Source organism: Rissa tridactyla, chromosome 1 (genome assembly GCF_028500815.1).
Source record: "Rissa tridactyla isolate bRisTri1 chromosome 1, bRisTri1.patW.cur.20221130, whole genome shotgun sequence".
Taxonomy (NCBI): domain Eukaryota; kingdom Metazoa; phylum Chordata; class Aves; order Charadriiformes; family Laridae; genus Rissa; species Rissa tridactyla.
This window is the reverse complement of record NC_071466.1, coordinates 119,340,885-119,368,138: the sequence shown is the minus strand read 5'-3', so window position 1 is coordinate 119,368,138 and position 27,254 is coordinate 119,340,885. Positions and strand designations below refer to the sequence as shown.

General features: G+C 37.5%; 1 protein-coding gene across 3 annotated transcripts in view; it reads left to right on the top strand.

The window, feature by feature from the left end:
* EPHA6 (EPH receptor A6) overlaps positions 1-27,254 on the top strand; it is a 510,145-nt gene that overhangs the window by 105,649 nt on the left and 377,242 nt on the right. For all 3 annotated transcript variants that reach the window (XM_054204504.1, XM_054204526.1, XM_054204514.1), the window contains one exon: positions 17,678-18,341. In XM_054204504.1, coding sequence (XP_054060479.1) covers positions 17,678-18,341 — 664 coding nt within the window. The remainder of the gene's footprint in view (positions 1-17,677; positions 18,342-27,254) is intronic.

Below are 27,254 nucleotides of genomic sequence, written 5' to 3'. Positions count from 1 at the left end.
CTCACTCTGGGATTTCTTGGTATGTTGACAGCAAAGATAGTGTGCAAAATTTATGCCCCAAGCTGCTTCTGCTACACCACTCTCCGTTCTCTCTCTGTCGTGCTATTACAGTTTAGCGTAAATCATATTGCTGAGATGACAAAAAATAACTTTTCTGCAACAAGAATGCACTCGGGAAGGAGTGGCCAATATTTTAAAAGTCGTTTGGCATGTGGAGCTCTCCCTGACACAGCAGTTGTTTCAGCCCAGAAGAACTGAACTGCAATGAACTGCAGTGCAGCAGGAGGAACAGGCAGCGCTACACACTGCTTGTGTGTATGGCAGGGGTAGAAGCAGCATTCGAAAATGTTGGGCACAAGCAACTCCACCGCACTAGCAATACGTCACTAAATAGCACTCTGACGCTGTCTTCAAGGACAACCTTTGAAACTGAACTTTGAAGACTTACAAGTAGTGGGAGGGGGAGATGGTAGTGTCTCAGAATCAGAGATAACACTTGGGAAGTATGCAGTAGCTATAAACCCTGAGTCCCTGGCCCCGATGCTTCTGATCAATCTTGGGACCTCTTAGCAAGATGTCTGTTATCTTGTATTTGAACCAGGATTGTTCTGTACCTTCTACTCATTATTTGCTTTTTTAGCTTGAAACAAAAAGCCTGGCCATAAGTCTAAGTAAAACTCTCTTGTGTATGACACTGTAGATGCTAGGAAGCAAGGAAGGGGCAAGTGGGAGCAAAGACAGATGTGCATTTAGGGTCCTCTGTCTTTCTGGGGCTGACAAATATGATAGAGCTGTGTTCATAGGTACTGCTGACAAGTAATCTGTAATGTATTTGGGGAAAGTGGAGTCAAAAGAGAGGTTGCTGTCAGGTGTCAAAGAGTCAGTGTTACTGACACACCCCATGAAGGAGTTAGGATTTAGAGAGGACCTACTAACTCCTGAAGAGCTCTTGAGTTGGTACAGAAATCTTATAGCACTTCCTAGACCAAATGTATCTAATACCCTGTCCCTACCTGTAGAGTAGCATGGTTTTCTTCTTGGTGGAAAAATGTTTGGGTATGAGTTATAACTGAGTCTTTATAGTAGCTTTTCCCTATCAGGTAGAGGTTGCTTAAAGTGACTTTCATCTGAAATTTTTTTGCATTTTTTTTTTCTTTTCTGCCCTAACCCTGGGTCAAAGTGCCTCTTTTGTATATACAAAGCTTATGTAAGAATTCACGTACAGGGTAAAGAATTAGGAAGTCTTAAAGTTATAGTGGGTACTTCTATCAGATTTTAAATAAATGTTTTCTATATAAAGTTGGATATAGAAATTCCTTTCCATGGGAAAAATATTACTTTTAACTATGACAAGAACAAAAATATTAGACTCTGCTCTTGGGGAGTTTTTAATTTATTCATGTGTGTTTATTGTGGTTTTGCCAGCTTGAGTCTTTAGTGTAATTTTTTTTTCTATTTCCCTACCACAAGTGTTACATCCAACCTTCCAGTTCTTTCTTTGCCTGTCTTCTGTTTTGGTTAATCATCTACTTGTATTTATAATGCTAAGATCAAGTTTTCAAGCCGTGGCCAGAACAATGAGCGATACAGCGGCTCATCAGAGCATAAAAAAAAAAGTGAATACTGACAACTGTGTTACTTCTTCCTCCCACATCAAATTCATATTTTTTCACAAAAGTTTTATCTGATACTTCTCATCTGCAGCAGCTATAGAAGATGAACTTTAGAGTTCCCGAACTGTCTGACTAACCAGCTAATTAGCTTTTCTAAAAAGTAGCCTGTTTGTTTTCAGAAACCAATATTTAATAGTGGAACTGAAATGAAAGTGTAGATTGTTATTAAGTGCTGTTATTTACTTTGTTATACATATTTTATTGCTTTCCTGTAGTTGGTGGCAAAGATTAATGAAACCTTTATAAAGTTGGATAGAAACGAGGAGGAAAGTATATTAAACTACCCCAGCTTGCTGCACACTAATTATTGTGTCAAGTCTCATTAGAAAACAGATGCACACGCAAAAATATGCTTGTTTGTTTTAACATACCTGCTTCAGGAAAGGAGCCTGTAAATATGACAAGGGATTGCAGGTGAATATTCTATATAAATCAATTTATAAAAACATTTTTCCTTTTGACTATCCTCCATCTCATGTTCCAGCAGAAGAACAGAATAGGAAGAATTAGGGAAGACTTGGACTGTGTTTTGGGGGTAGTGGAGGGTGGGAAAGGACTTGAATTCAGCACACTGTGTTCTAAGGAAGTACTTATTTTCACAAGTATGTAATATCAACAAAAGTGATTATGAGAGTGTGATTAGCAGATGATATATCTCAATGGTTTTTGTACCTACACTTCATATGCAACCCTCTTAAATCTGATAAATAAGGGCAGAAATCTTGAAACAGGTGTTCTCATGAGATTCAAAGAGCTTTGTATTGGATATGGGCTATGGAGGAAAAATGTGCAATTTAGATGGCTATATATGACAAATACAATGCAACAAAAATAATACAACCACTTTTACGTGGAGTTAATAGAAACGGTCTATTTCAATTAATCATAGATGATTACTGGCTGTCTACACCTATCTACGTAGGTGTGATTGACAAAAGGGAGAAAACTGTGATGAAGGAATGTCAGATGGATCTCTGGTGTCTGCAGTTATACGGTTATTTCTACCTCCTCTGGGTTGTGTCTTAATTCTCAGGTAGTCTCAGTCCCTTGCTCCTTTATGTGAGGAGATTTGGGTCCTGCGGCTTCTTCCTTTCTTGCAGAGGAATAAGAAGATAAAAACTGAACATGAAATTGTCTTTTCCTCCCTTTCCCACGAGTTTCAGTTCTTGTGGAACCTCTTAATTCTACAGAATGGAATTTCTCTCCATAACTCTCAAAGCTGAATTGAATTGCTTTCTTCGTCCTGTGTCCATGAATACTCCAACATTTGCATTCCAGAAAACTGGAAGGTCTGTGAAAAGCATAATTTAAATAACAGAGAAACCTACAAAATAGTTGTTTCATAGCAAAAATTTAGCTCAGTCTACAGAAAAGAAGTTAAAGATTTTTAGTAATATTCTATAAAAAGTGTCTGTTTTGGTGTGCATTCTTTCAATGCTATTAATATAACTTTATGAAAACTTTTTTCAGTGTTTCTTAATTAGACCAGATAGTCATAGTACTACTTGAAATATGGCAAGACCTTCACTGATTTAGAAATTCTAAATAAAAATCTAAATCTTGTTAGTGTCCTTCATCAAAAAAACCCTCTGAAGACATATGCCAAAAAATATGCTTTGTTTTTACTGCTCAGAAATTACATACATGAATGGGTTTTATTTTTATATTAAAAGGATATGCTGTTCACAGATGATACGTTAAGTAGGGACATTGGGCTAAAATCTCAACAATTATGTTCAACTATAATGTAGCAGCGTATCGTTCTCTTAGGGGGATGTTAGTTGTGACAACTGAAAGAGAAAGTTCTTGAAGAAAAACATGCAAAGTGTAATTTTTATTTTGGTAAATGATAAATGAACCTGATGTCTAATTTGACGTACAGTTGACATTCCACAACCACCTATAGATGCAGTGATTTGTCATTAGCTTGTGTCTGCTCAATATGTTGCAAACCAAGTTATCTACAATGGGGTGCAAATATGGCTGTAGGCTTCGGTTAGGTGAAAATATCATATTGTGCTTAAAAATAATGAAGTGAGTTGCTACCCTTGTAGAATCTGTAAAATATAAGGATAACTGTTACAAATTCTGAAAGGGAGAAAAAAATAAGGTAAAACCAATCAATCTATGTTTAAGCATCTCCTAGAGTTAAAAGCAAATGAAAATACATCAAGTTTAAATATCTCTGTGCTAAATTGTGTGCTTTTAAATGAAAATTGCATCTCCAGTTGTTATCCTGTGTCAAATATGGTGCTCTTGAGCTCAAACACACAGAATTTCACTGAATTGCCCTAAGTATAATAGTAGTTTGTAGGAGACTTTTAAGAGTTTGCTATTGCTACGTGTTTTTTCTTACAATCACCTGTTTGATTTGCAATTTTCAGCCTTATGAATTCCTTTGACTTTTGTTCCAGACACACGACTCAGCCATGTGGTATGTGTTCACAAAAAGGTCCGGAAATACCTGGTGGGGGGAAATGCGAGATGTTCACATGTTGCTGACTTTATTTGTCAACGCTAACACCAGACAGCTAGAAATATTTAAACTCAAGTTCTAGTTTTATTTTTGTATATAATGTAACTGAAATAAATGCTTACTAGTTGAAGGTTGGGACACTTACTGTTATTTCAGCTAGAAAGGGATCATTTCTGTGGGACCATAAGTCTCCGAAGAAGCTTCAAAATCTCTGCCACAAAGAGTACAGCAAAGATGCCTTCATTAGGCGTCATGTTCAGCGGAGGTAAATAACTTGATATGGTGGGACACTTCTGCCTTTTATTTTTAGTTTTATGTTCAACCCATCCCTCCAAAGTGATAAAAGGTGGAGACATAAACATCCTTTATCCATCACTGAGAAATGGTTTGCTAGAAACTGCAGCTGACTTGATCAGGACACGCTCCTAACACAGAGCGCCCACGTGGTGAGTGATGCCTCATGTTAGAGACAAGGTCCCTCTGGAAAGCCAAAGTTTCTTCTCTGTATTTTAGGATGAATTATGTGTTCTAAGAAAATGGTGAACTAAAAATAGAGTGAGTAAATAGATAAAGCTCTCCACAACACCCTCTGTAGGTTTTATTCCTTCAGAAATCTGAACAGACCTATCGAAAAATATACTTAAAAGATAGCCTGGCCTATTCTGCCAAATATGCAGACATGAACAAAACAGTGCTCAATACGTACCCATGTAATTCAAAGTTGTGCATGCAATGCAAAGAATAGAGAGGATCCATTTTGCACAAGGTTTATGAATAAAATTATATGAAATGTTATTCTGTCGACCAAAGTATAATAAAATGAATTTTTCTCCTTTACTCTCATTAGCTTTGCCAGAAATTGATTTAGAAAGTATCTTTGTTTTTTTTATCTAATTGAAAATAAGCGTAATGGGAGGAGGGGAGGTTGAAAGAGGGTATGAATTATTCATTATCATAGTTTATATTTTTTCTTATTCAGACATATCTGAAGAATGCACCACAATGTAGAAAACAGGGGATGGCTGAGAGGTTGCTCTGATGATACTGTACTCAACTCTAGTGAATGGAGTGTTTTCCATTCCAGTTTATGTATACTATAGGGCAATTAGGAGCTTGACGCTTCTTCCACTTGTGTGCTGAAAAATGGGATAAAAGGAAGGAGCACCAGGTAAGGGTAGCAGGTTGTTTTCTTCCAATACGTTTTAACGAGTATGATTGAGCCTGGGCTCCCCAGGAGACAGTACTGCTTTACAGGCTCTCAGTAAATAAGCAATTACATGGGAAGTATGAACAAATTGATTTGCTGGAAAACATTGGTGATTGGGTTCTCTTCTTTTCTCTTCCCCTTTTGTTTTCCACTGTTCCTGCTTTGGAGTTCACAGACTATATGCATAAGGCTGATATGGATAGCATTTTATTTTTTTCTTTTAAAAGTACTGCAGACTTCAGATTTTTATGTATTTGTTTCTCTACATATCTTGAACACTCTGTTAAAGATGTTTCCATCACATAATGGAAGTTATTCTGTAGAATTTTTATGCACTGCTCTGATTCAACCTAGAAAATTAGTAAGTTGTAATGCATGTAGCTAGAATATGCAAATAAACTTAGGAACTTCTATGCAAATGAACTGAGCTACTACTTAGATTATTCAGCTTGCTCCACTTCCAATAATTAGTTTTTCTGTTCACCTCTCATATTTTGTTTCCAGAACTTTTGGGGTCAGTTAAATGGCAGGATATGATGCCATTGCTTTTGGCTTTCACTTGAGTATATCAACATGATCCCTTGCAAGCCAATAAATATAAGGTTTTACCTTTTATAAGTAACTCCCATAGCTCTAATCTTGGTTTTCCCTTTTGATACTCTGATGGCTCAGAAGGGGCAAGTAGCTTGGAAATAAAAGGAAGTAGTGAATCATGTTATTGGTACATAGCGATAACGCTTGTTATGAGGTGATGAGTGAGAGCTGCGGGTCTTCAATTGTCCATCAGCAGTTTGGTAGCAGGTATTTCAGCCAGGTGCGTGCCACAGGAGTGGGCTCCAATTCGCCTGGTAGCACAACAGTTGGAGAGGAAGGAAGGGCAGTTTTGAAGGAGCCCATTAGTAACACGTTTACAGGAATATTGTTGTGCTGCAGAAAAGTTTTGAAGTGGCATTGCTTCAGTTCATCTGGGTGTATGTGGTGTCAGATAAAGGCATCCACACTGATACAGCAAGCTCCTCATTACTATAACTTGCAGCACACGTTGGTAAAATTCAGTGATCTGTCACTTGACCTTCCTCTCATTATCTTTAGCTTTGCTTCTTTAGTTTTATGTCTTAGTTTGAATTAATATGTTAGTGTTTGTAAAGCACTCCAAAGATGAAAAGCCTTATATAGCTGCTTTGTATAATTATTATTTTTAATTGTTTCCATTTGGTACAGTTTCAATTACAACCACTAATTGACTATTACTAATTTAATAAGAAGTAGAAATGACAGGATCTTCTCCCCCCCCTCCCCCTTTTTAAACACTAGAGACTTTAGGAAAGAATCGGGGAGAGACAGGAGGAAAGAATGGGTAGATATTCTTACAGGTTTTACTTCGTCCATATTAACCTCATTGACTGCTTGCTAATGGTGGTAATTTAAATATGCCAACGCCTGCATAAAAATAGACTCTGAGATCCACCACTTCTCAGTGGGAAAACCTGGAGCTTGGAGAGGTATTTATACGGTTTCTGCCATCACTGGTACTGAAATGCTTTTTCTCTGAGCAATTAGTCAGGAAATGAAAATGGAAAACTCTGAGTCACAGTGCGCTTTCTGGGTGCGCATAGCTAGGACTGCTGTTCTGCCGTGATTCTGTGGTATTTGCCTAAAGCTCTGCTTGGAGTGGTAAAGGCAAAAGAGGATCTTCCTGCCGATGAAGGGGAGTTTCAAATATCAGAATTAAAGATTCAAAGCCTGGAAAGCAAGTAAAAGGGAACTAATATTTGGAACTTTGTGCATTCAAGTCAGATCTGTGACTCGATGCAACGCACAACTTTTGAAGGGGTTAGCTAGTAAATTTGCTAGCTAGTCAGTTATTTGACTCATAGTACTGTGCACATTAAATCATGAAGCAGACAAGGTCAGCTCTCAAACTGAGGGCTGAGAATATCTGCTACCAAGCGTCTCTCCCTGCCCTGATGTTATTCTGACTTCTCAGCAGGCCAAACCAATTAGCCGGGTTGAGGTGCATGGGGAGGGGGGGGTATGGCAGGAGGGGAGTCTACGGACCGGCTCTGGTACCACGAGGCTTGTTGGGTCAGAGCCAGCGCAGTGCTGACATGGCTGCACGGAGCTGGTCACAAACAGCTGAGTAAGATTAATGGGTGACCTCTGAATTTGTAGAAATTTCTGAACCAGAAATTTAGAGGTTGCTCATGTTTTTCCTGTGAAGGTCCCTCCAGTCTATTTTTATTTTTTTTTTTTTCTTCCCTGTGTTTCTAAATATGTCTGGACACACAAATGTTTACTGTAACACTATCTCTGCTATTCTGGAGATCCAGTGAGTTCCCCCAGGCGACATAGCTGGTGCAGCATTACTGGTGTGTTATAACATTCCTGCTCCAGTTATGCTGATTGTCCTAGGTGCTGAGAGGGGCAGAGCCAGCGTTGCTCCAGCTCCCCATGTTCAGGAAACAAAGCAACACAGCAGCAAATCAATCTTTTACTATTAAACAGCTGATATCTATTGGAGCCTGACTTAACTATACCTGCAATCTGATTTATTTATTTTTTAGTTGTAATTTTTTCTCAGTCCTTGTTTGTCTTATTCTAATTATAAGGAAGTATAAGAATTTACACTTATGTATTTTAAGTCATGATGGCTCTTATTTACTGAAGGGTGACAAAACTTGTTTCTTACATACATGCATCAGTTATTCCACAACAGGCCCATGTATTTCATCACGTGAGTATCGCTGTTTAGATCTATTACATTCTGCATGTATTCTTAGTTAATCCCACAAGTCTCATTCAGCCAAGCGAGGATTGCTAGCCTCTAGTTCTCATTAGCCTGCCAGTGTCAGCGTTATTCAGTGTTTTGTCTTAGCAGAGGGATTCCACAGCTGCTGGCAGCCTCCCTGCTAATTGTAGCACACATTTCTTATGACTAGCTAGATCCAGCTCTGTCTTAGTAGGAGATACCTGTAAACCACTATTTTTTATTTCATTTTTTTTTTCCTGTAAAACAGAGGTCTGCAAGCTATGGCACAGGTCCCAGAGATGGCACAGGCAGATTTTTGAAGGGCACGCAGCAGGGTTGAGTGCTAAGAGCTATAGTACCTTGAAAAGGTGTAGGCTTTCTGCTCTCACTTTCCATTAAATTCTGAATATGTCGTAAGTGTTGCATTACATAGGGATAAGATGCCTCTGGAAGGGTGATCAGCAGGACTTTTCACCACTGAATTGTGGCATCTCTCACCACCTGCTGAGGTTTTACTAGCGTGTCTCATTTAAAAAGAAAATTACAGTCTGGCACGCTATCCTTGCAGATCCTTGATGCAAGTCATTGAGTCTTTTATAGTCCATAACACATTCAGGGAAACAATGGTCTTGTTCCAGAGTACTGAGGAGAATGGTCATTTTATATGTTAGTGGTTGGCTTCTATTATATATCGGGTTATTACATACAGCCTTCATGTGTACGCATAGATGTGTGAATTCATTTTTCGTTTTTCTTTCCATTTTTCTATGTATTGCTTTTCTGAATGTACTTTCTCTACCATATCCAGAAGGCAGAAACATTCCATGAGTAACTCTCTTTCGTTGGTGCCTTATGATACTGCTTTCTAGATTGACTGCCTTAGTAGTTTGAGCCCTGCATCACATTATATGTCTTGAAGTGTAAACATGTTTCTTGGCATCTTGATCTTTTCTAGTATATGCATAAAGGTCCCTGTTCAGGACCTGTGATTCCCTTTTCTTCTGGAACGGCCACAATGCGCTCTACGAAGCTGGAGCAGGGCTGTCCTATTTTGCCTTCTGATCGAAAACTCCTGCACTGGGTAATCCCCAAGTAAGAATCAATTGTTTCATGTATCTGAAGTTAGCCTTGCTCGGATTTTGGGGTTTATTCCCCAAATCTCACCAGATCCCCATCTTGCTTGCCTGAAGAAAACATTCATACGAACCAGAACAGTTTCCAGAGCAGAGTAAAGTTGGATCATCTGGAGCAGCTCATCCTCGCAGTTGTTCAGTATTCAGCACTTCATGTAAATAACAAAAAAGCAACTCGCTCTTTTGGATTTTCAGTTTTGAGTGCATTAACAGCTTTCCAAATCATCTTGGCCACTTCAGCCACAGAGCAGCTGTTCCACAGTCCAAGACCTATTAAGGCTTGCGTTTGGAGAACACAGAATAATCTAGCACTTTCTTTCCTGTATTCTCTTGTTTATAATTTCCTAGTTATTCTTTCTTTATTTTTTTAAATTCTGATTCTGTTCTTCCCTTTTAGTTACATTTACTTCTACATATTCTATGAGGGGCTTGCCATCAGCTATCATAGTCTGTGCCTATATGCTGCTGCGTACGTAGAAAACATATATCACGTTTTCCTCTAAACCTGTGCTGCAACTGTGGTTATAGTTCTACAGAGATGAGCTAATCTAATGCATGCTATAAATTTATACGCATTCCCTAAGCAACGTTAAATCAGCTTGATTTAAATGTATGACCGTAAGTAGTTTAATTGATGTTTTAGTTTGCTAGCTATGCCAGCTTGTACTTGCTAGGAGGTACATGAATAGCTGTGGAGTTTTGACGGCTTTTTTCTTTTTTTGTAAAATTTTCTTTAAAATAGGCACATTTCGTAAGTTCAGTATTATCAGTTGTCTAATTGGACTTTGGAGGTCTGAGCATTTATTTTGACATACAGAGTTGTAGATCTTGGAAAAATAAAGGTGGAGGCAAAGAAAAATGAGCTAGGGGAAATGGGTAAAAATATTAACTCAATACCTTTAATTTACGGAAATTCTGTAGTTCTCTATTATTCTTTAATCTTGCTGGTCTCAGCGTCATGTTTTAAATGCCAACTGTGTTTTAAAATGTTTCTTTTCCAAGCATGTTAATCTGAGAGAGAAATGGTTTTCTGCAGTTCAGTTATGCAGTGTAGCTGGTTTTGCTTGAACGTCAGTCACTACAGCGGCTAGATGTTTAAATCTGCATTTGCAGATGGCAGCCAGCAGCTGTGCCTGCCAAGTGCAGGTCCTTCTCTATTGTTTCCTAGCGTAGACCTTTCTGATCTTATTTCTATGGAGATCATCTCAGTGGAGATAGTATAAGGGAATTTAAAAAACTTTTAAAACTCTTTATTTTTACCATTCAGCTTGTTTCCATGGAAATGGGATCTAAAAGATTGTCAGTAGTGAACAGTTGAAAGTGAGAATTCACTTGTAGATTTCATTAGATGACTCCCAGCTGAGAACTGCAAATACTGATCACCAAAATGAGTAATAAACCATTTATAAAAATGACAAAACAGAAGAACCAATTAAAATGTTAGAAAAAAAAAAAAATGGTATCTGCTTTCTTTTTATCCTCATTGGATGCCATAAATAGGGGCATGCTTACTTAACCGTTCTTGGGTACCTGAGTTTCACGCATACGCTTGTAACTTTCTCTAGGCTGTCTTTTAGGATAGCAGCAGTTCTATATTAGAAACATAGTCCCTCCCTTTTACTGTTAGGGATCTGAGCTGTTCCAAGTGGACATCCGTGTGCAGTAAGGGATATAAATCAAAAAACTGCATTGCTACAGCTCAGGTTCACTCAATTTTCAAATGCCAGCCTACGTTTTTGTGCAAGTAGTTGCTGACAGATACATTTCTGAAATTACCTAGTTCTCTGAAACAAATAGAGTAAACCAGATCTCTGTCGCGTGAACCTTACATTACATATTTTGTTCCGTGATTTAGAAAGGAAATCTTTTTTTCTGTTGCCAGATAGGTAATAACGCTTACTAACATTGAGGACTTACCTTTACAGATGTGTTTTCTTAGGGGGCAGTTAAATGCAGAATGACAGAATCCCGTGTTCTTTTCAGGCACGACTTTTCCCTTCAGTTCTCTGCATGGAAAGCTGGTACTTATACCTATGTATTTTGCTTAACAACAAAAGACTTGTGTGGAGTATCTTACACAGGGCCCCCATTGTGTACCTGATATGCAAATGTGTTGCATGCTGAGTCTGCCACAACCTTTCCTTATTCAGGAGTGAGCTAAGATACACTGGTTAGGTATGTGTAAGTGTAGAACCTTTCATTTTTAGATAATTATCCTTTGAGTAAAAGGGTAAGGAGAAAGGGGAGGGAACTTTCTAGCTTAGGATACAAATGCAGCAAAATTTGTAAGGACAGATGGTCTCTTCCATTCCTTAAACCACTGAGTAAGGCTGTGGGCCTAAGTAACCAGTGTCCCTACCTTTTCCTTTAAATTAAGTAAACTATTAATAAGAAGAATCTTGAGCTGTGCAAGATGCTAAAACTGCTGTCCTGGATTACCAAACTGCAGCTCGGATCAGTGCTTGAATAAATGTTATCTGAGATTAAGAACCTACTATTAATCCATCAAGCAGTGTGACGACTTGTGGGAAAAGTGTCTTTCACTACGTGTGAAGTTATCAAGATATCAACTCATAATGAAATAGACAGTTTCAATTGCTTGATATAACTACCCCTATTAATTAGAAAAGTTTCTTACAGTAAAGTTTGACATACAAATAAAATACTGTAATGAATTCTTTGAGCGCAAGAATTCTTGAGTGCTAAATAGTGAGAGTCTGCTTGGCCTTGCTTCTATGCAAGTGGAGATTGCCAGCGTGGGAAGTGAGAGGCTCAAGTGACATGGTGGGGAAGAGCCTGCAGTGCAGGTCTTCATGTGGGAAAAGATGCGCTATTCCCGACTCTGGTGCAGTGCTATGACTGCTTTCCTGGGACTGGAAGTCAAAGAGGAGACATAGGGCTGATGTGGGGACTTGTGACTTTATGGTGCTGCCACAGAGGGCTGGGAGGTGACAACAGAGCAAGCTAATAGCTTCTCAGTCCTTTCTGTTCTGTGTTCCTCCTCTAAATCCAACGTTGTATAAGGCTAGTACTGGGCAAATCATACCAATCATCAATTTAACATCTGTCTTGTTTAGGCAGCGCAATATGACCTGAATAAAGGTTTTCTTAAGAGGCTCACCATGGTTTGAAAATAAGTCAAGATTCAGAATTTGGCTGAATAACTGGTGTCTTCAGAGAAGTTATGACTGCTTCTATCAGGCTGAAACTGGTGGCTGTGTTTACTTTTCTGTAGCATGGTATTACTAAGGCATTTTCTTATCAGACAGTAATGTGTTTAAAAATAACTTAAAATATGTGAAATGCAATTTCTCTTTTTGTAATGTTCATACAGCCTTTGGTAATACAACCTACTGAATTGTAATAAATGGCTCTTGCTGATTTTGTAAGTCTGCAGTGTTTGGTTTAAAATAAGAAAAACAAAAAGTGGGGAACACTGAAAACAGATTTTAGCATTATATCTATTTAGTAGAAGACTTACATTAAGTAATTGTTTCTTTATAGTGTTCTCTGTACAGCTGTTAAATATTAGTGAAGTTCTAAAATGAAACAGAAAGGTTGTAAAGTAGCTTGTAGAGATATGAAAACAGCTGAGATTTTTATCAGACTAAAGTCTCAGTGTGGTTTATAGCCCAATCTCATATTTTGTACTTAAATGTGACAAGTAATCTTAAAATCTTCTCTCTACTAATCTTCAAATTCCATGTTCTTCTGTTTTAGTGACACTTACTCCTCCTTTATGCCACCTGTGAAAGTAAAATGTAACCTCAATGCAAATTACTTTTACTTTCACTCAATGTGAAAGTAAAATGTAACAGCAGCAACCGTGCTGCTGTTGACTACAGTTAAAATAGACTTTTGAAGTCTTTCCTCCAAACCCTCTTTTTGACATTTCTTCTTCATAAGTCCTGGAACTACTCTGCACTGCTGCCACTTCCATCAACATTACCAGAGGTTTTCTTTTTTTGAAAGGAACGTAATAAAAATTTTGAAAAGAATGCAGTGCATTGGGACACCAAGAGCCTTGGTTTGAAGGAAGTCCAAACTGTCAGCCTCTGTGTTTCAGGTTAGGTATTCTGGGGGGAGGTACCGCATTCTCATGCAGACATCACCAATGATATGCTTACGTTCATTTGTTTTTAAGATTTAAGTGAAGAATAGTTTTGCACACCCAAAATGTTTATAAATACTTTTCATTTAATTAATTAGGAGTTATAACATGAAATACACCTAGAAGAAAGCCAGCGTGTGTTTGATAAATTGTTTAGCTTTTTGTTGTCTGCACTGAATTTAACTATTGCTTACTATTTCCTGTCTGCTTTTATCAGAAGAAAAAATGCAACACTTACATAAAATTAAAAGTAGATTGTATTTCACACAGGAAGAATGTGTCCTTGTCAGAGACTATCACAGTTCTGTCAGACTTTTCAGTAAATTACATTGACGTTTGAGGTGGTAGAATTCACCTCATTTGCACTCAATTATCTGGCATTAGTAATTAAGAGCCCATGCCAACAAACCCACAGGTATATTTGTAAGCACACCTCATACAGTATGTCTGGGTGTGATGGCGAGGTTGAAACATTAGACGTTAACTTTTTGGTTTTGAATATATTTTATATGTATAATGAATAGACTACTACTGTTAAAATGTCTGCAAATGCTCTTTAAATGTTTTTCTTGCCCGATGCGTGAATTCTTAAAATTGGGAGTTGCCAGCAGGCAGTCTGGGAGCACAATGGAAAGTCACAGGCGTGAAGCACGCAAGGTCTGCTTTGAATGAACTAAAGCACTGTCCATGTTTGATCAATCCATCTTGTTTCATTCTTTTAAGCCAGTTATTGAAGTGCTGAGCCTTTCCTTTCCTACAGAAGTAATAGATTTATATTATTAACTACAGGGTTAGCAGCTAACTTCAGGGCCTTAATTTCTAAGTTCAAATCGAGATATTGATTCAAAGTGAATATATAAATATTTCTGAAGACAATCTTGTGGTAAGGGGAGGATATGTTGGATTTCTTCTCTATTAATATTTTTAAGAGGCAGTAATATGTTGAATTTTTTTTGCTTTAAACTAGTTTCCTCCGGTTCTGAAGACTGCTCTGTATTTTAAAAATTACATTGTTGTCCCACCTACTACTCTCTTATTCTGGATTTTTTTTGTTTTGTGTGGGCTTTTTGAGGGCTTGGTTTTTTGGTTGTGGTTGGGTTTTTTGGTGTATGGAGAGTGTTTTTATTTTTTTGTTGGTAGTTCTTGGGGTGGTGTTTTGTTTTGGGTTGTGGGTTTTTGTGTTTTTGTTGTGGGTTTTTTTTTTTTTTTTGAGACCTCTCTGGAGCATGTAGCACATTCTCCCTTTAGTGTGGTTTGATACAGAAATAAATGCAGAAAACCTTTTGCGCTGCTGTTCGTTTTTCTTTTACTAAATCTACATTGTGGTTATATTTGTGTATAACACAAATTTGTGTAATAATGCTTAAACTTACAGTACATGTTTTATATGTGAAAAGTGGTATGTCCTTGGCTCATGTAACAGATATGGTAGGCAAAATGGGGATCAGTGGCTGAGAGACTTATATGTTTTGTTTTCAAAGAATCTCTTATGGTGACATTTTAAGGCTTGGAGCTGTGGATTTTAATTAATTTTATTTTAAATGAAAAAATAATTTTAAGTTTTTTTTTTTAATTCTTTATGGCTGTGGAATTTGAATCAATTCAAGCTGTGTGGGCTCGTGCTTGGCAAAAGAGACCTGGCTGACCAGAGCATGAAAGTCCCCTTTTCCTCTCCCAAAGGCAAGATTTAATTGTGTTATTATATTGCTTGCTACAGGGTAGACTTCATATTTCATATCAATCTGGGGACAATGGCACAGGAAGCCCTGCGCTAATTAGCTCTTCAACATACAATTTTGACCAAATCTGAATTTGTTCTGGTCTTACCATAAATGCTGAGGTGGCAGCTTTGACCTTTCTGAATGTGTGCAATTCTCAGAGGCCAAAAGCCCTTGGCCTTATAACAATCTCTGAAGTGTCAGCAGATTGTTTGCCAGTTATTTGCCGTTGTCCGGCTATTGTAAGAAGTATGTTTTGTGATTCTTAGGACAGGACCTTCAGGCAAGGTTATAATTTTTGCTGTGATAGGAAGAATCCCCAAAAGTGATGGCCTGTAAAAGGCTTCACTTACCCTATTTGGACTTGATGATCTTAAAGGTCCCTTCCAACCTAGATGATTCTATGATTCTGTTTTTCTGCATAGCTCGCAGGTACGTGCTGCAGTGACCACGAATCCCAGTCCTCTGATTGCATCGAGCAGCACTTGGAATGCCTTTTTCTACATGAATTCCAGCCACTGTAAAAAAAAATCAAAGTTTGCAGGGTAATGGAACCACAGGTTTGTGGTTTTGTTGTGGTTTTTTTTTTTTTTTTTTTCCCTGCTGCTTCCACGACAATGGATCAGTTCACTCCCAAAGACGGTGCACTCTTTCCTTCCCCTCCCAACCCCTTCCCCACCACGTTTTGTGAAAGGTTCTGGAGGTGTGCATCTTACAACTTCCATGTTGTGGCATTATTTGTTCTTAAAACTTCAAGTAAAGCCAGCTAGTTTTTCTACACGTTCACCTGGGCCTTAGAAGTCATCTGATATCTGGGAGTTTTTCTGAAAATGAGGACCTAACTCTGAAGTGATATCTTCCTCTGTCACGGAAAAAGATGAACAGATAAAGTCTTTCTCTACACATTTCTAAATGGTGATATGTATAACTCTTCATTGTTTACAAACGGTAAACCGAACTTGTACTTCCTATATTTTCTCAATCCAGTAGGCCACAGGCCAACCATACCTTCTTTATAATGCTGAAGTCAGTAGGCACTATGAATATTCAGCTGCTCAAATACTCAAAATGCATCTTCAGGAGTGCAACTTTAATTTTAAAAATACTGATACTGTGCGTATCAGAGCAGAAAGATATGTGGGGTTGACGTATCATGGGGCTAACAGAATTTGAATTTGTTTGAACAATGATGTGTAAGGTTCATATCTTGTTTTTGTAATCAGAATTGCATATTGTGCATGATTTTAAGGTATGCTTTGCATTGTTATGTGTGTATACCTGTGAGTAATATAAATTTTTAAAATGCCATACAGTGAATTTAACCAAAGTAACTGCAAAATACTGAGGAAATTGATGAGTGGAAAATACTCCATAAACTTTTCAACTTCTACTTTCTCAATTTTTAGCTTATGTATCTTTTTTACAAGCAAATAATTTTGACTAAATACGGACTCATAATAAATCTATTCCAAGTATGTTAAACCATGAACATGAATACTGTATATTTTGATGTTTCATAGCATTAAAACTACATAAAAATGTAGTCAAGTGTTTTGGGTGATATTTCTGAACAGGTTTTTGGTTTATTTGATATGTCAGTTTACTTCTAGAATGACATAAGACATCAGTACATCTAAAAGCCATGCTAAAACTTCTGGTGGGACACAACATGTTCGAATACAGAACGATAACTAGTGGAAAGCGGACTCAATTGTATTGAAGCTGCTTTGGGGATGTTGGTAATCCTTTAGAGTAGCAGATTATGTAATAAATTAGGCTTTTGTAGCCTAAGGCTTTCATTTGTAGCACATGAATAATTTTTCGAAGCTTTATGATTTTGAGAGCCTCTATGCAGGAGCTTTCATGAGAATCTGGGAACACTTTAGCGAAGTTGATGTAATGTAAAACCTCGGGGTGGGGGGGTAGAAAGGGAAGAGGAAAAGAAATTCCACCTCTACCTCTGAGCTGAAAGAAAGAGAATTTATGAAGGCAACAACAACGTCATGTTGCCTGTGAGAGATTTTTTTTTTTTAATATTTTTTTTTCTGTAAATAAGTGTAATATAGACCCTATGGAGCAAGAGGTGTAACATCTCTCTCTATATATACACAGTTAAATGTTTCTAGGACCATTGTGTAAACCAGGAGAACCTACATCAAAGACCTCAGACCCACCAAACCAGAGCAGCTGCATCCCAGTTACCAACTGCTGCAGGTGCCTGGCCAGTGCCAAACAGGACTGTTCTAGCATTTTTTTTGGAGGGCATAGGTGATTGAATGACATGCCCAGGAATGTTCTCAGACTTAGTAAATTTGCTAATATAAACATGGCAAGTATTTCTGTCTCCTACTGAGTGAGCCACATTGTTTTTTTTTTAAATGTTTCTATAAATAAAAATTTGTTGTAGAGTTTCTGAAATAAAACTTGTTGTACCATTCTGTAGTTGGTATCTGCTTCTAACTACTGTCTTTCCACTCAAATTCAAGTAAATATTCTTAGCTAATCCATAGATGCATATACATGGGGCATGTGTATGTGTATACATGGGCATTGTGTATATGCATAATACATATTATTCTTAGTTTTCAAACAATTTTATTTCCTTTTCAGTGGGATGCCATAACAGAAATGGATGAATACAATCGTCCCATTCATACTTACCAGGTATGTAATGTGATGGAACCAAACCAAAACAACTGGCTTCGAACAAACTGGATCTCCCGTGATGCTGCACAGAAGATTTATGTGGAAATGAAGTTTACCCTGAGGGACTGCAACAGTATTCCGTGGGTACTGGGAACCTGCAAGGAAACTTTCAATCTCTACTATATGGAGTCAGATGAGTCTCATGGAGTAAAATTCAAGCCAAACCAGTACACTAAAATTGATACTATTGCCGCTGATGAGAGCTTTACCCAGATGGACTTGGGTGACCGCATTCTTAAACTCAACACAGAAGTTCGTGAGGTTGGGCCAATAAACAAGAAAGGATTTTATCTTGCTTTTCAGGACATTGGAGCATGCATTGCTTTGGTCTCAGTCCGTGTTTATTACAAAAAGTGCCCTTTCACGGTCCGTAATTTGGCTATGTTTCCTGATACTATTCCAAGGGTTGATTCTTCCTCTTTGGTGGAAGTACGGGGCTCCTGTGTGAAGAGTGCTGAGGAACGTGATACTCCAAAATTGTATTGTGGAGCAGATGGGGATTGGCTTGTGCCTCTAGGACGATGCATCTGCAGTGTAGGATATGAAGAAGTGGATGGCTCCTGCCATGGTAAGAAAACACTGTTTGATTTTAATTTTTTTTTTCTTAATTAAAAGAAAAAAAGGTCTTATGATGTAATATGCACAGGAAGTAGCTCGTCATATATTGGAAATATTGTATCACATTTTCAAAGAGTGCCTCTTCTCCAGGAAATAAGCAAGGTTATTTGAAGTTATGATATTGTGAATTCCTAAGAAAACATTTAGCTACTAAAGATGACCTTTATTTTGTGTAACTGTAGGTGCCCACAGTGTTACATGTGTACAGGTGAGCTAGTCACCTTGACCCCTTCTGTCGTTAGGGTAGAAAAGTGCATGTTTTGGAGCAGGATTCTTCTACTGTGTTTTAGATATCTATCACAGGATAAGATGAGCAGTGACTGAGGAAAAAAAAAAAAAAAAAAATCTTTCTTCCTCCATATGCTTAAAAAGGAATCTAGTCAATTAACTCAGACTTCATCTCTTCTGTAAGCACATAAAGACAGAGGAGGTAAATTCACCTGATACTCATGCTTCTGTAAAACAAAGGTTTTTAATTGCCTCCATGAATAACATGCATGTTAACGTAGCAGAAAATCCATAGGTATCAAGTTCAGAGACATTTGAGGCCCTATTTGGAGTTAATGCAAAAGGTTAAAATCAAAAGTGCTCAAAACCATGATAAAATGGTTTCATCACAATATATAAGTAACAATATATATCTAGGACTGTTTTTTCACAGAGACTAATGCACAAATGTAGTAAGACAGATTGTTTGTGAAGCAGGTGTCAGTAAATCAGTTAGTTGCTGAATGTTGTTTGCCACGTTCTTGTATCTTAAGAATTGTCTCTCTGAGGATAGCTGTGCTCGGTGATTTCTCTTCAAGAATTCTGCAGAGATCACACTCTCTGCTGGTATGTATAGAACAACATAGCAGTGAACCTTGTCATAATGACATCAAATTAAGGATGTTTCAAATCAAGGTTTCAACTTGGAGATGACTACAAAGGGAAATGTATTTTCTTCCCTTATCAGCCCCTCACTTCCATAGGCAGGACAGTGAACACTTGCAGGAGCAAAATGCATGTCTTCTGCACAATCCAAGTGTTGTTGTGGTTCATTAACCCCCTGTCACTCTTGAAAGAGTGGTTGCATTTGTCCAACTTTGTGATAACTGGATTTCAGGCACAAATGGAAAAATTCAGATTACTTAAACTTTTGTGCTGTTTAGAACATGAATATATTGCTAAAATGTAAATGCTGTGGTGTACTTGAGTAAAGCCCAGGACTCTGAGCTTCTGTGGATTCAATTTGAGAGTACTATCCATGGAGAATGTGCACGTTGAGACTTTTGTTTTCCACTGGCCAGGGCTGCTGGATAGGTGGCACTTAATCATAAAAAGTGTGCATCTTTTCACGTTGCACAGTTTCTTAAAGTTAGTTGTTTTGTTAGCTTCAGAAAGAGTTACTAAAGGATATGTGTACATTTTATGTTCTCTTCTACTGCACGTAATAGTTTCACAATGACTTGAGAATAAGGTACTCCTTCTGTAGTAATGATTGTAAAGAAGCCTCAGTAGCCACTGAAATACCAGTCTGCTTTGGTTCAACATTCGCTTTGGAGCAAAAAGGAAGAGAAAGAGTCCATATCCATAAATTAGAGAAGTGACATTGCTATTACACGAGTATTTTGCTCAAGAGCTCCTCAGATTTGATGGTATTAGGCAAGCTGCGCAGCAACCTTGGATAATATAGAGCTTTTAAAGCACACTATGCATTGTAATTAGAAAATGAAATTCACTTTGTCTGATCTCACTGGCATTAATTATCAAAATATACTCCTTGCAAAGATAAAATTTTGACACTGCTGTTACTGGAAGCAAGTGTAATTTTCTACACGAGGTCAAAAGGTTTCACTTAATGGGATAAGGATTTTCTTCAAGACGTTAATGCTCAATGAATTTCTGTCCATTACATGAGTGAGTCATACTGTAGAACTCTACGTAATTTATATATATTAATATATATAAATATATAATATAATATATATAAATATATAATATAATATAATATAAATATATAATAATATAATATAAATATAATAATATATATTAATATAATGAGCAACAAAAGCCCACAAAAAATGTCAGGAAACTTTTCTGTTATGCATTGCCTTCACTCACTCATTCAATTGGCAGTCCAGTCTCCTGCTGAACAGGTGCCTCCTGAATGAAATGGAATACCCAAAGCCATGAGTCTCTGCATATTCTTATCTATTTCCCCCAAGGGTAACAAATTACTAATTTGGAAAGCTATAATCTAATAGAGCTTCCATATATATTTTGAAATCCTTTTCATAGGTGTCTGATATTGCCCATTTAGTCATCTTCAGTGTGTTTTAATGTTAGTACTACTTTTTCTGACAATTTTTCAAACTGTATTTGTCTTGCGTTCCTTCGTGAATGCCATGCCTAAGGCAAGCCCAAATGTGTAAGATGCTTTCAGAACTAAAGAGCAACAACTTAATTGCACTAGTGCCTGCTCTCCAACCATGAGTTGGAAGGGTTACTGTCAGGCAGCCCCATGCCAAAACTGCTGGTGGAGGTGCATGTTTGGGCAGCTGGGAATGTGTTTTTACAATGTGACTGCTTTGAGCATTGTGAACTGAACTGAGACCACTACCTTTGTTGATAGCAATCTTTCAGACAGCCATAATGTCCTATTTTGAGATTTTGCCTTTTGTCTGAGACACAAATCCGAAATTTAGAGTTTAAAAGATTTGTCACTTGTACATCTTGAACTAACTCTTTCAGACCCATTAAATCGTACAATAGGTGAACATTACTAACTTTCTAAGGGAAAATTTGTAAAATTTACATTTATCTTCTCTTTGTAGAAGCGGTGTGTTGTGGGGGGTGACGGGTGAGGGGAGAGGGAGAAGCCACTACATCTAAATCTGCTAAGATGACCTGTGGTGTATTTAATACAATCTTTACGTCTTTTAGGTCCCTCCCCCAAATCCCAACCCAAAACTTTTCCACTGCTGGAGTTACAAATCTGAGTCTTGGAAGGATTTGATGCCATTCTGTCAGAGTCATAGACATACTCTGTGACGTGCTCAAAACTGATAACTGTTCCGTTCTTCTGCATGAAAGTAACTTTCAAAATAATAATTTTGTATTTTGAAATCTGTTCGGGCAAGTAATTGAGTGGTGGGCAACACTTGCCAGTACTTGAATATTTTTTTTCCTACTTGCAAATCGTGTCAAACATTGAAGTATACACCAGCACATGGCTCAGTGGGGAATAATAAGCTTCTTGTGGCAAATATGGCTTATCTGTCACAGAACTAAAAAAATAAATTTGTGTTTTGATATTTGTGGAGATATATGCTCTGTATGCGGGGAAAAAGTAAGTAGTATAAGGAATTATATTCTGGCTTTGTCATTGCTTATAGTTTCACAAAGCAGCACGAATGGGAATAAAAAAGTCCTTCATCAGTTCTGCCACTGCTGTTAAAATCATAGGGAAGCAAGTAAAGTAGATTCCGGCAGTTGAGAACAACCTAACTGGCAGCGCTTCGGTTATTTCAATATTTGTTGGCTTTATACTTATCTCTCTTTGTCTGTGAATCTATCAGAATTCCCTATCCATTGTATTTGCTTTTAAAAGCATAATTTCAGAGTGACAGTTATCCGAAGAATTCACTGGATTAAAATATCTATACTTATTACATGTATACCCCAGTGTGTATGGAACAGTTCAGAGATGCATTGATAGAGAATTTTTCATTAATTTGGGGACTGTCTTCCTTTTCTGAAGTCAGTGGAGAAAAAGTCACATTGATTGCAAGCAGTTCACAGTTATTTGTGTCACATATGTTTCTTAATGGCATAACCTAACCTGAAAAAATGCAATCTTCTCTGATTGTGTAAACAATCTGTTGCTCTTTGATTTGAATCTACTTTCAAGATTTATTTTTTTCCTCAAAATCCTGAATCAGCAATAGCATTCACATATTCCTCCTTCTCTTTCTAACACTTAAACAAGTTAGTATCAATAATTTGGTAATGCTAATCATAAATGCTTTGCTAAATCATTGGTACCAGCCCCATTCACAAATAGTAGCGTAGGAGGAGGAGGAGATGCTGCACAGGGTTCTAATAAACATCTATTAAAAATAGCAAGTTCAATGTCATATATTCTCTAAACATCAGTCCAAGACAAGAGTTGTGCTAAATTTAACTAGTGTATATACTGGGGCTTTGGGTGGGTTTTTTTACACAGAAAGTAACAATCATGACAAGGAACGCTATATAAACTTAATTACGACAATTCAGTTTGTTTTAGGTATGATACAGTAAAAATTGGGTGACTGTTAACTGAAGTCTGATTCTTTAGTGATTTACTAAAAATTATCTGAATTACTCAAGGTTAGCAATTAATTGTAGAGAAAAATTCAATTATATATAGCAAACACTAATTGTTATAGTAATTTTAGAATTTATTTTAGAGTCTTAACCAATCAAGCAGAATGTAGAAATTATTCTAACTGTAAAATGTTGATTGATTTTTGAGGAATATTCTCAGGAACCCCCCACCCCCTAAAGGATGTTTGCAGTATTGTTGAAGAATTTTTTTAAATGTAAAACAACAGTCATTGACAGACTTACCTAGTTTATTTTAATTAAAACAGATATAATTAGAAGTGGGAATGTAAAGTTCAAATTCTTTGAACTTTAGTTGACTGAACAACAGTTCCTAGGGAAACTAATGCCTCAACACATTGAGCGTTTGTTTAATTGAACAAACACTTCTTTCTGTTATTCATTACTCAGATTTGTCATAATGTTTTGGTGTTAGGATTTCTACCTTGGCATCCAATCTTCCAGCCATTTCATCTAATTCAATTTGAAAATATTTTCATTTTGCAAATATGAACTCACCTTGTCCTCATATATGTACCTATAGCTTATGTTTGTTACTGAGAAACTAAGAAGTTAATGATAACAGCCATGCTTTACCTGTCTGCTGGCATGAAAACAGAGAAAGGAAAAAAAAATATGTACACTGGAACCCTAAGTTTCCTTATAGTTACAGAGATACGGTATTGTGTAAGGTTCCTTTTGTTTTTTCTCCTGGGTATTTATTTACTCAGGAGATATACCCTTCTTTGCTAGCCTGAAGGAAGGTCTGTAAAGGAAAAGCATAGAAAGAGTTGGACCACCAAAAAAAAGGGGGGGGGGGGAAGCACAATAAGATAAAATTTTAATTTGGAAGACTGCAAGTTATCTTTTTAAGAGAAAATCTTTCCATCACGGAGAGTCCCTCCTGCAGCAGAGCTGGGAGTAGATCTCTTCTACTGGAGTAGATCCCCTACGATAAAGGGTGCAGTTCCCTGCCGACTCTGTTCGATAGCCAGAGATGGGAATTTGTCAGAGGCTGAATGAGTTGAAGGACTGAGAACATCCACTGACTGTTCATTCTCTGTTGTGAAATGGGATAGGTGCAGAAGGTCCTGGGGTTTCCTGCAGCTATGTGGACTTGCTTCAACACCCTTAAGGACCTCTTTCCTTTCAAAATACGGGGGCAGACAAGTAGGAAGAATGATAATACAAGCATACAACTTTAAATAAAAAAATAATTCTAATTGAAGCCTTTCAATGTCCTCCTTTTGATTGCAATTTCCTCCTTTCAACTGAGACCTCATAGTGAGCCTACCTCAAAGATAGTCATGGCAGTGTGCACATGCAGCAATGTCATGCAGAAAGCCAGTGTCAATTTGTGAAGGAGCAGGAGGGGGAGGTAGGTGGGACTATGTGTAGAGGTAACACCAGAGGTGACATGAAGAAGGTTAGAAAGAGTGGTCAGGCATGGCGATACGCTTGTCAGCATCAACTCCATGGTTATTCTTCATTATCCTTTGTTTCCTCTGCACCGTTACACGGTGTGTTTGGTTTAGCAGGCATCTTGATGACATCCCAGAGAGCAGGGAGGATGGGAAGGCTACAAAATTCACTGAATTCTTCCCCCTTCTTGGGTGTTAGAGAGGGGAGCTGTATATCACAGTTTTTTAAATAGTATCTGTGACTTACTGTGCAAGTCCAAGAATTATTAAATAGTTGTGTTGTTTGTATTTTTTTTTTAAAGCAAACAGCCATATCATTTATTGGAATTTATAGCAAATTCCTAAATACGCAAGTGCTCTGGAAGGCATTCACACCATTTTACTGCGCTTAAGAAATGATGGTTTATTTTACATAATTTATGTGAGTCTGAAGAGCTTTAGATTTCAGTGTTTTCAATGGAATTACTTAAGGCCTTCGTGACTACTAGTGATACATGTTTTCCATTGGAAAACCTACTCTTTAGCCTCTGTAAGGCTACACAGCATCTGTGAACACTCACTGCATATTTTAACTTGAATTCTGAATAAGGATAAAATGGCATTGAGCTTTGACATTTCTACATTCAGTTTTTAGGTTGAACAACTAAATAAGAGGTTTTTGGTGCAATCCAAGAACATGCATGAAAAAATTATAAATTGTGGATAATCACAAGTCTGTAGGTAGCAATATAGAAGAGCAATTGATAATGACTTGTTCAAAGCTTCTGAATATAATTAATCACAGATAACTACTAACATACTGCAAAAATTTGACTTGATCTGAACTCAGGAACTGTAGAATTCAGAAAAAAGAGTATACATTTACAGTAGACTAAAACTTAAGTGATTATCTGTTGGGAGAGGCACATTAGAACACTACTGGTAGCACTTTTATGTTCATACGTACTGTTCTTAATTCCTAAATGCCAGGTCATATGGCAAGCTATTTCATTCTGTATCTCTTTCATTTGCACTGTGCTTTTTCTACATACACATAAAGAACCCTTTTGTCCTTAAGGCTTGCAATTAGTGTGGATTAAAAATAACGTTGTTGCCTAGCTGAAGTAGGAGGAAAAGGATGTGCGGTGGACCATGTGAAATGATTGTGGTAGCATTTAGTATCAGGAAGATAAATTTTTAGTGAGTTGGACTGGTCTGAAGAGATCTGACTTGGCTGTATTCAATCACTTTGCCTTTTTCTCTATGCTTTTGGGTTAGTTTGACTTTTATATTTCTTTTAAATGATATGTTTGGGCCTTTTCTTATACACTGGGTACTAAGATAGCTTCTGCAAAGCTTTCAAAGATATGCATGGTTTTTGTGTGGTTTTGGTTCTTTTTAATCATAGCATTATGATATCTTCTTTTCAGTGTCTTAAAACCAAGGAGATCTCTTAAGTTTGTTACTGAAATTAATGTTTTTATTTTACTGCAGCAAAATGTTGGGAATTAACACTAAGGGCACCTGTTTTCAATGGCTGCCTGGGTTAGCAGCCGGAAAAGTCTCAATGCTGTATAAATTCATGTTGTAGCTCAGGTCCAACCCTTTTTACTTAATCTACAGACATCTGCAGATTTGTTCAGTCAGACAAACTGTAATACAACAAATTTGACAAAACAGCTGGAAAGGGGTGCTGCTTCAAAAGTGAAGATTTAAAAAACAAGCAAAAAGCCCCTATTAATTTGATTTTTATGTAGCAAGGGAGCTATACTGATACTAAATGAACACAGGTTGTTTGCACATTCTTGTCACATCATACTGACTTATTTTGAGCAAATACGGAACCTTACAATACCCACCATAACCTGGTTTCCAGTATACTTGATTATAAAAATTCAAATGAAAGCTTTGATTTTTTTCTAACTACAGCTGAATAAAGTATGCATACCTAGGAAACTTATTTGCAAACTGAATTAATCCTGGGAAATTACTGGTTTTTCTCTTTGATTCCGAAATGCACATTGAAGTACAGTGTGTGAAACCCACTTTGACAATGGAACGAGGAAGCCAGCTTAGGTTAAACAGCAAGTTTCAAACTGAAAAACTGTCCCTATTTTCTGCTTGTACACATAGACATGAGGTTTCAGAAGCAAATGCACGCTGGTTACTATATGTCTTGCCTCAGGTTTTGTGTTAGTGTATGCTATTGGATATTGATCCTACCAGCTATCCTTGATAAACAGTAGACAAAAATTGTCAAAGGGACTGCAGTGATTGATTTTGTTGGTGGCGTGTATGACTCAGTAATACAGCTACATGATGTGACATTAGCAGCAGCCCATAGTAAATTACAGTTATTTGTTCTTTCTCTGCTGAAAGAAGCATACTCCACTGATGATCACGTGCAAGACGTTTAATACCACTGGAAACAAATTTGTTGAAGGTTTATAAAATGCACATACAAATACAAATGTATTTGTGAATCTATCCAACTATGTATAGAATGAACACATTTTAAAATTGTTGTTTGATTTATTATTATTTTCTGACTTGCTGTGCAGATTTTTTAGCTACATATATATATAAAAATAAATATATATAAAAATATATAAATATATATATATAAAAATTTATTTTTTTTTATTTCCGCCTCCCCTGTATTGGGTACGTGTGGCAAGGTTGTGGTATTGGGCAGGCTACAGGGGTGGCTTCTGTGAGAAGCTGCTAGAAGCTTCCCCTATGCCCGAAAGAGCTGCTGGCCAAGGCCAAGCCAATCAGCGATAGAGGTAGTGCATCTGTGATAATATATTGAAGAAGGGGGGGGGAAAACCCTGCTGCGAACCAGCAGCCAGAGAGAGGAGTGAGAATATGTGAGAGAAACAACTCTGCAGACACTAAGGTTATTCAATAAAGGAAGGCGTGGAGGTGCTCCAGGTGGTGGGGCACGGATTCCCCTGCAGCCCATGGAGGCTAATGGTGGAGCAGATATCCACCTGCAGCCTGTGGAAGACTCCACACTGGAGCAGGTGGATGTGCCCAAAGTAGGCTGGGACCCTGTGGAGAGCTTGTGCTAGAGCAGCCTCCTGGCGGGACCTGTGAACCTATGGAGAGAGAGG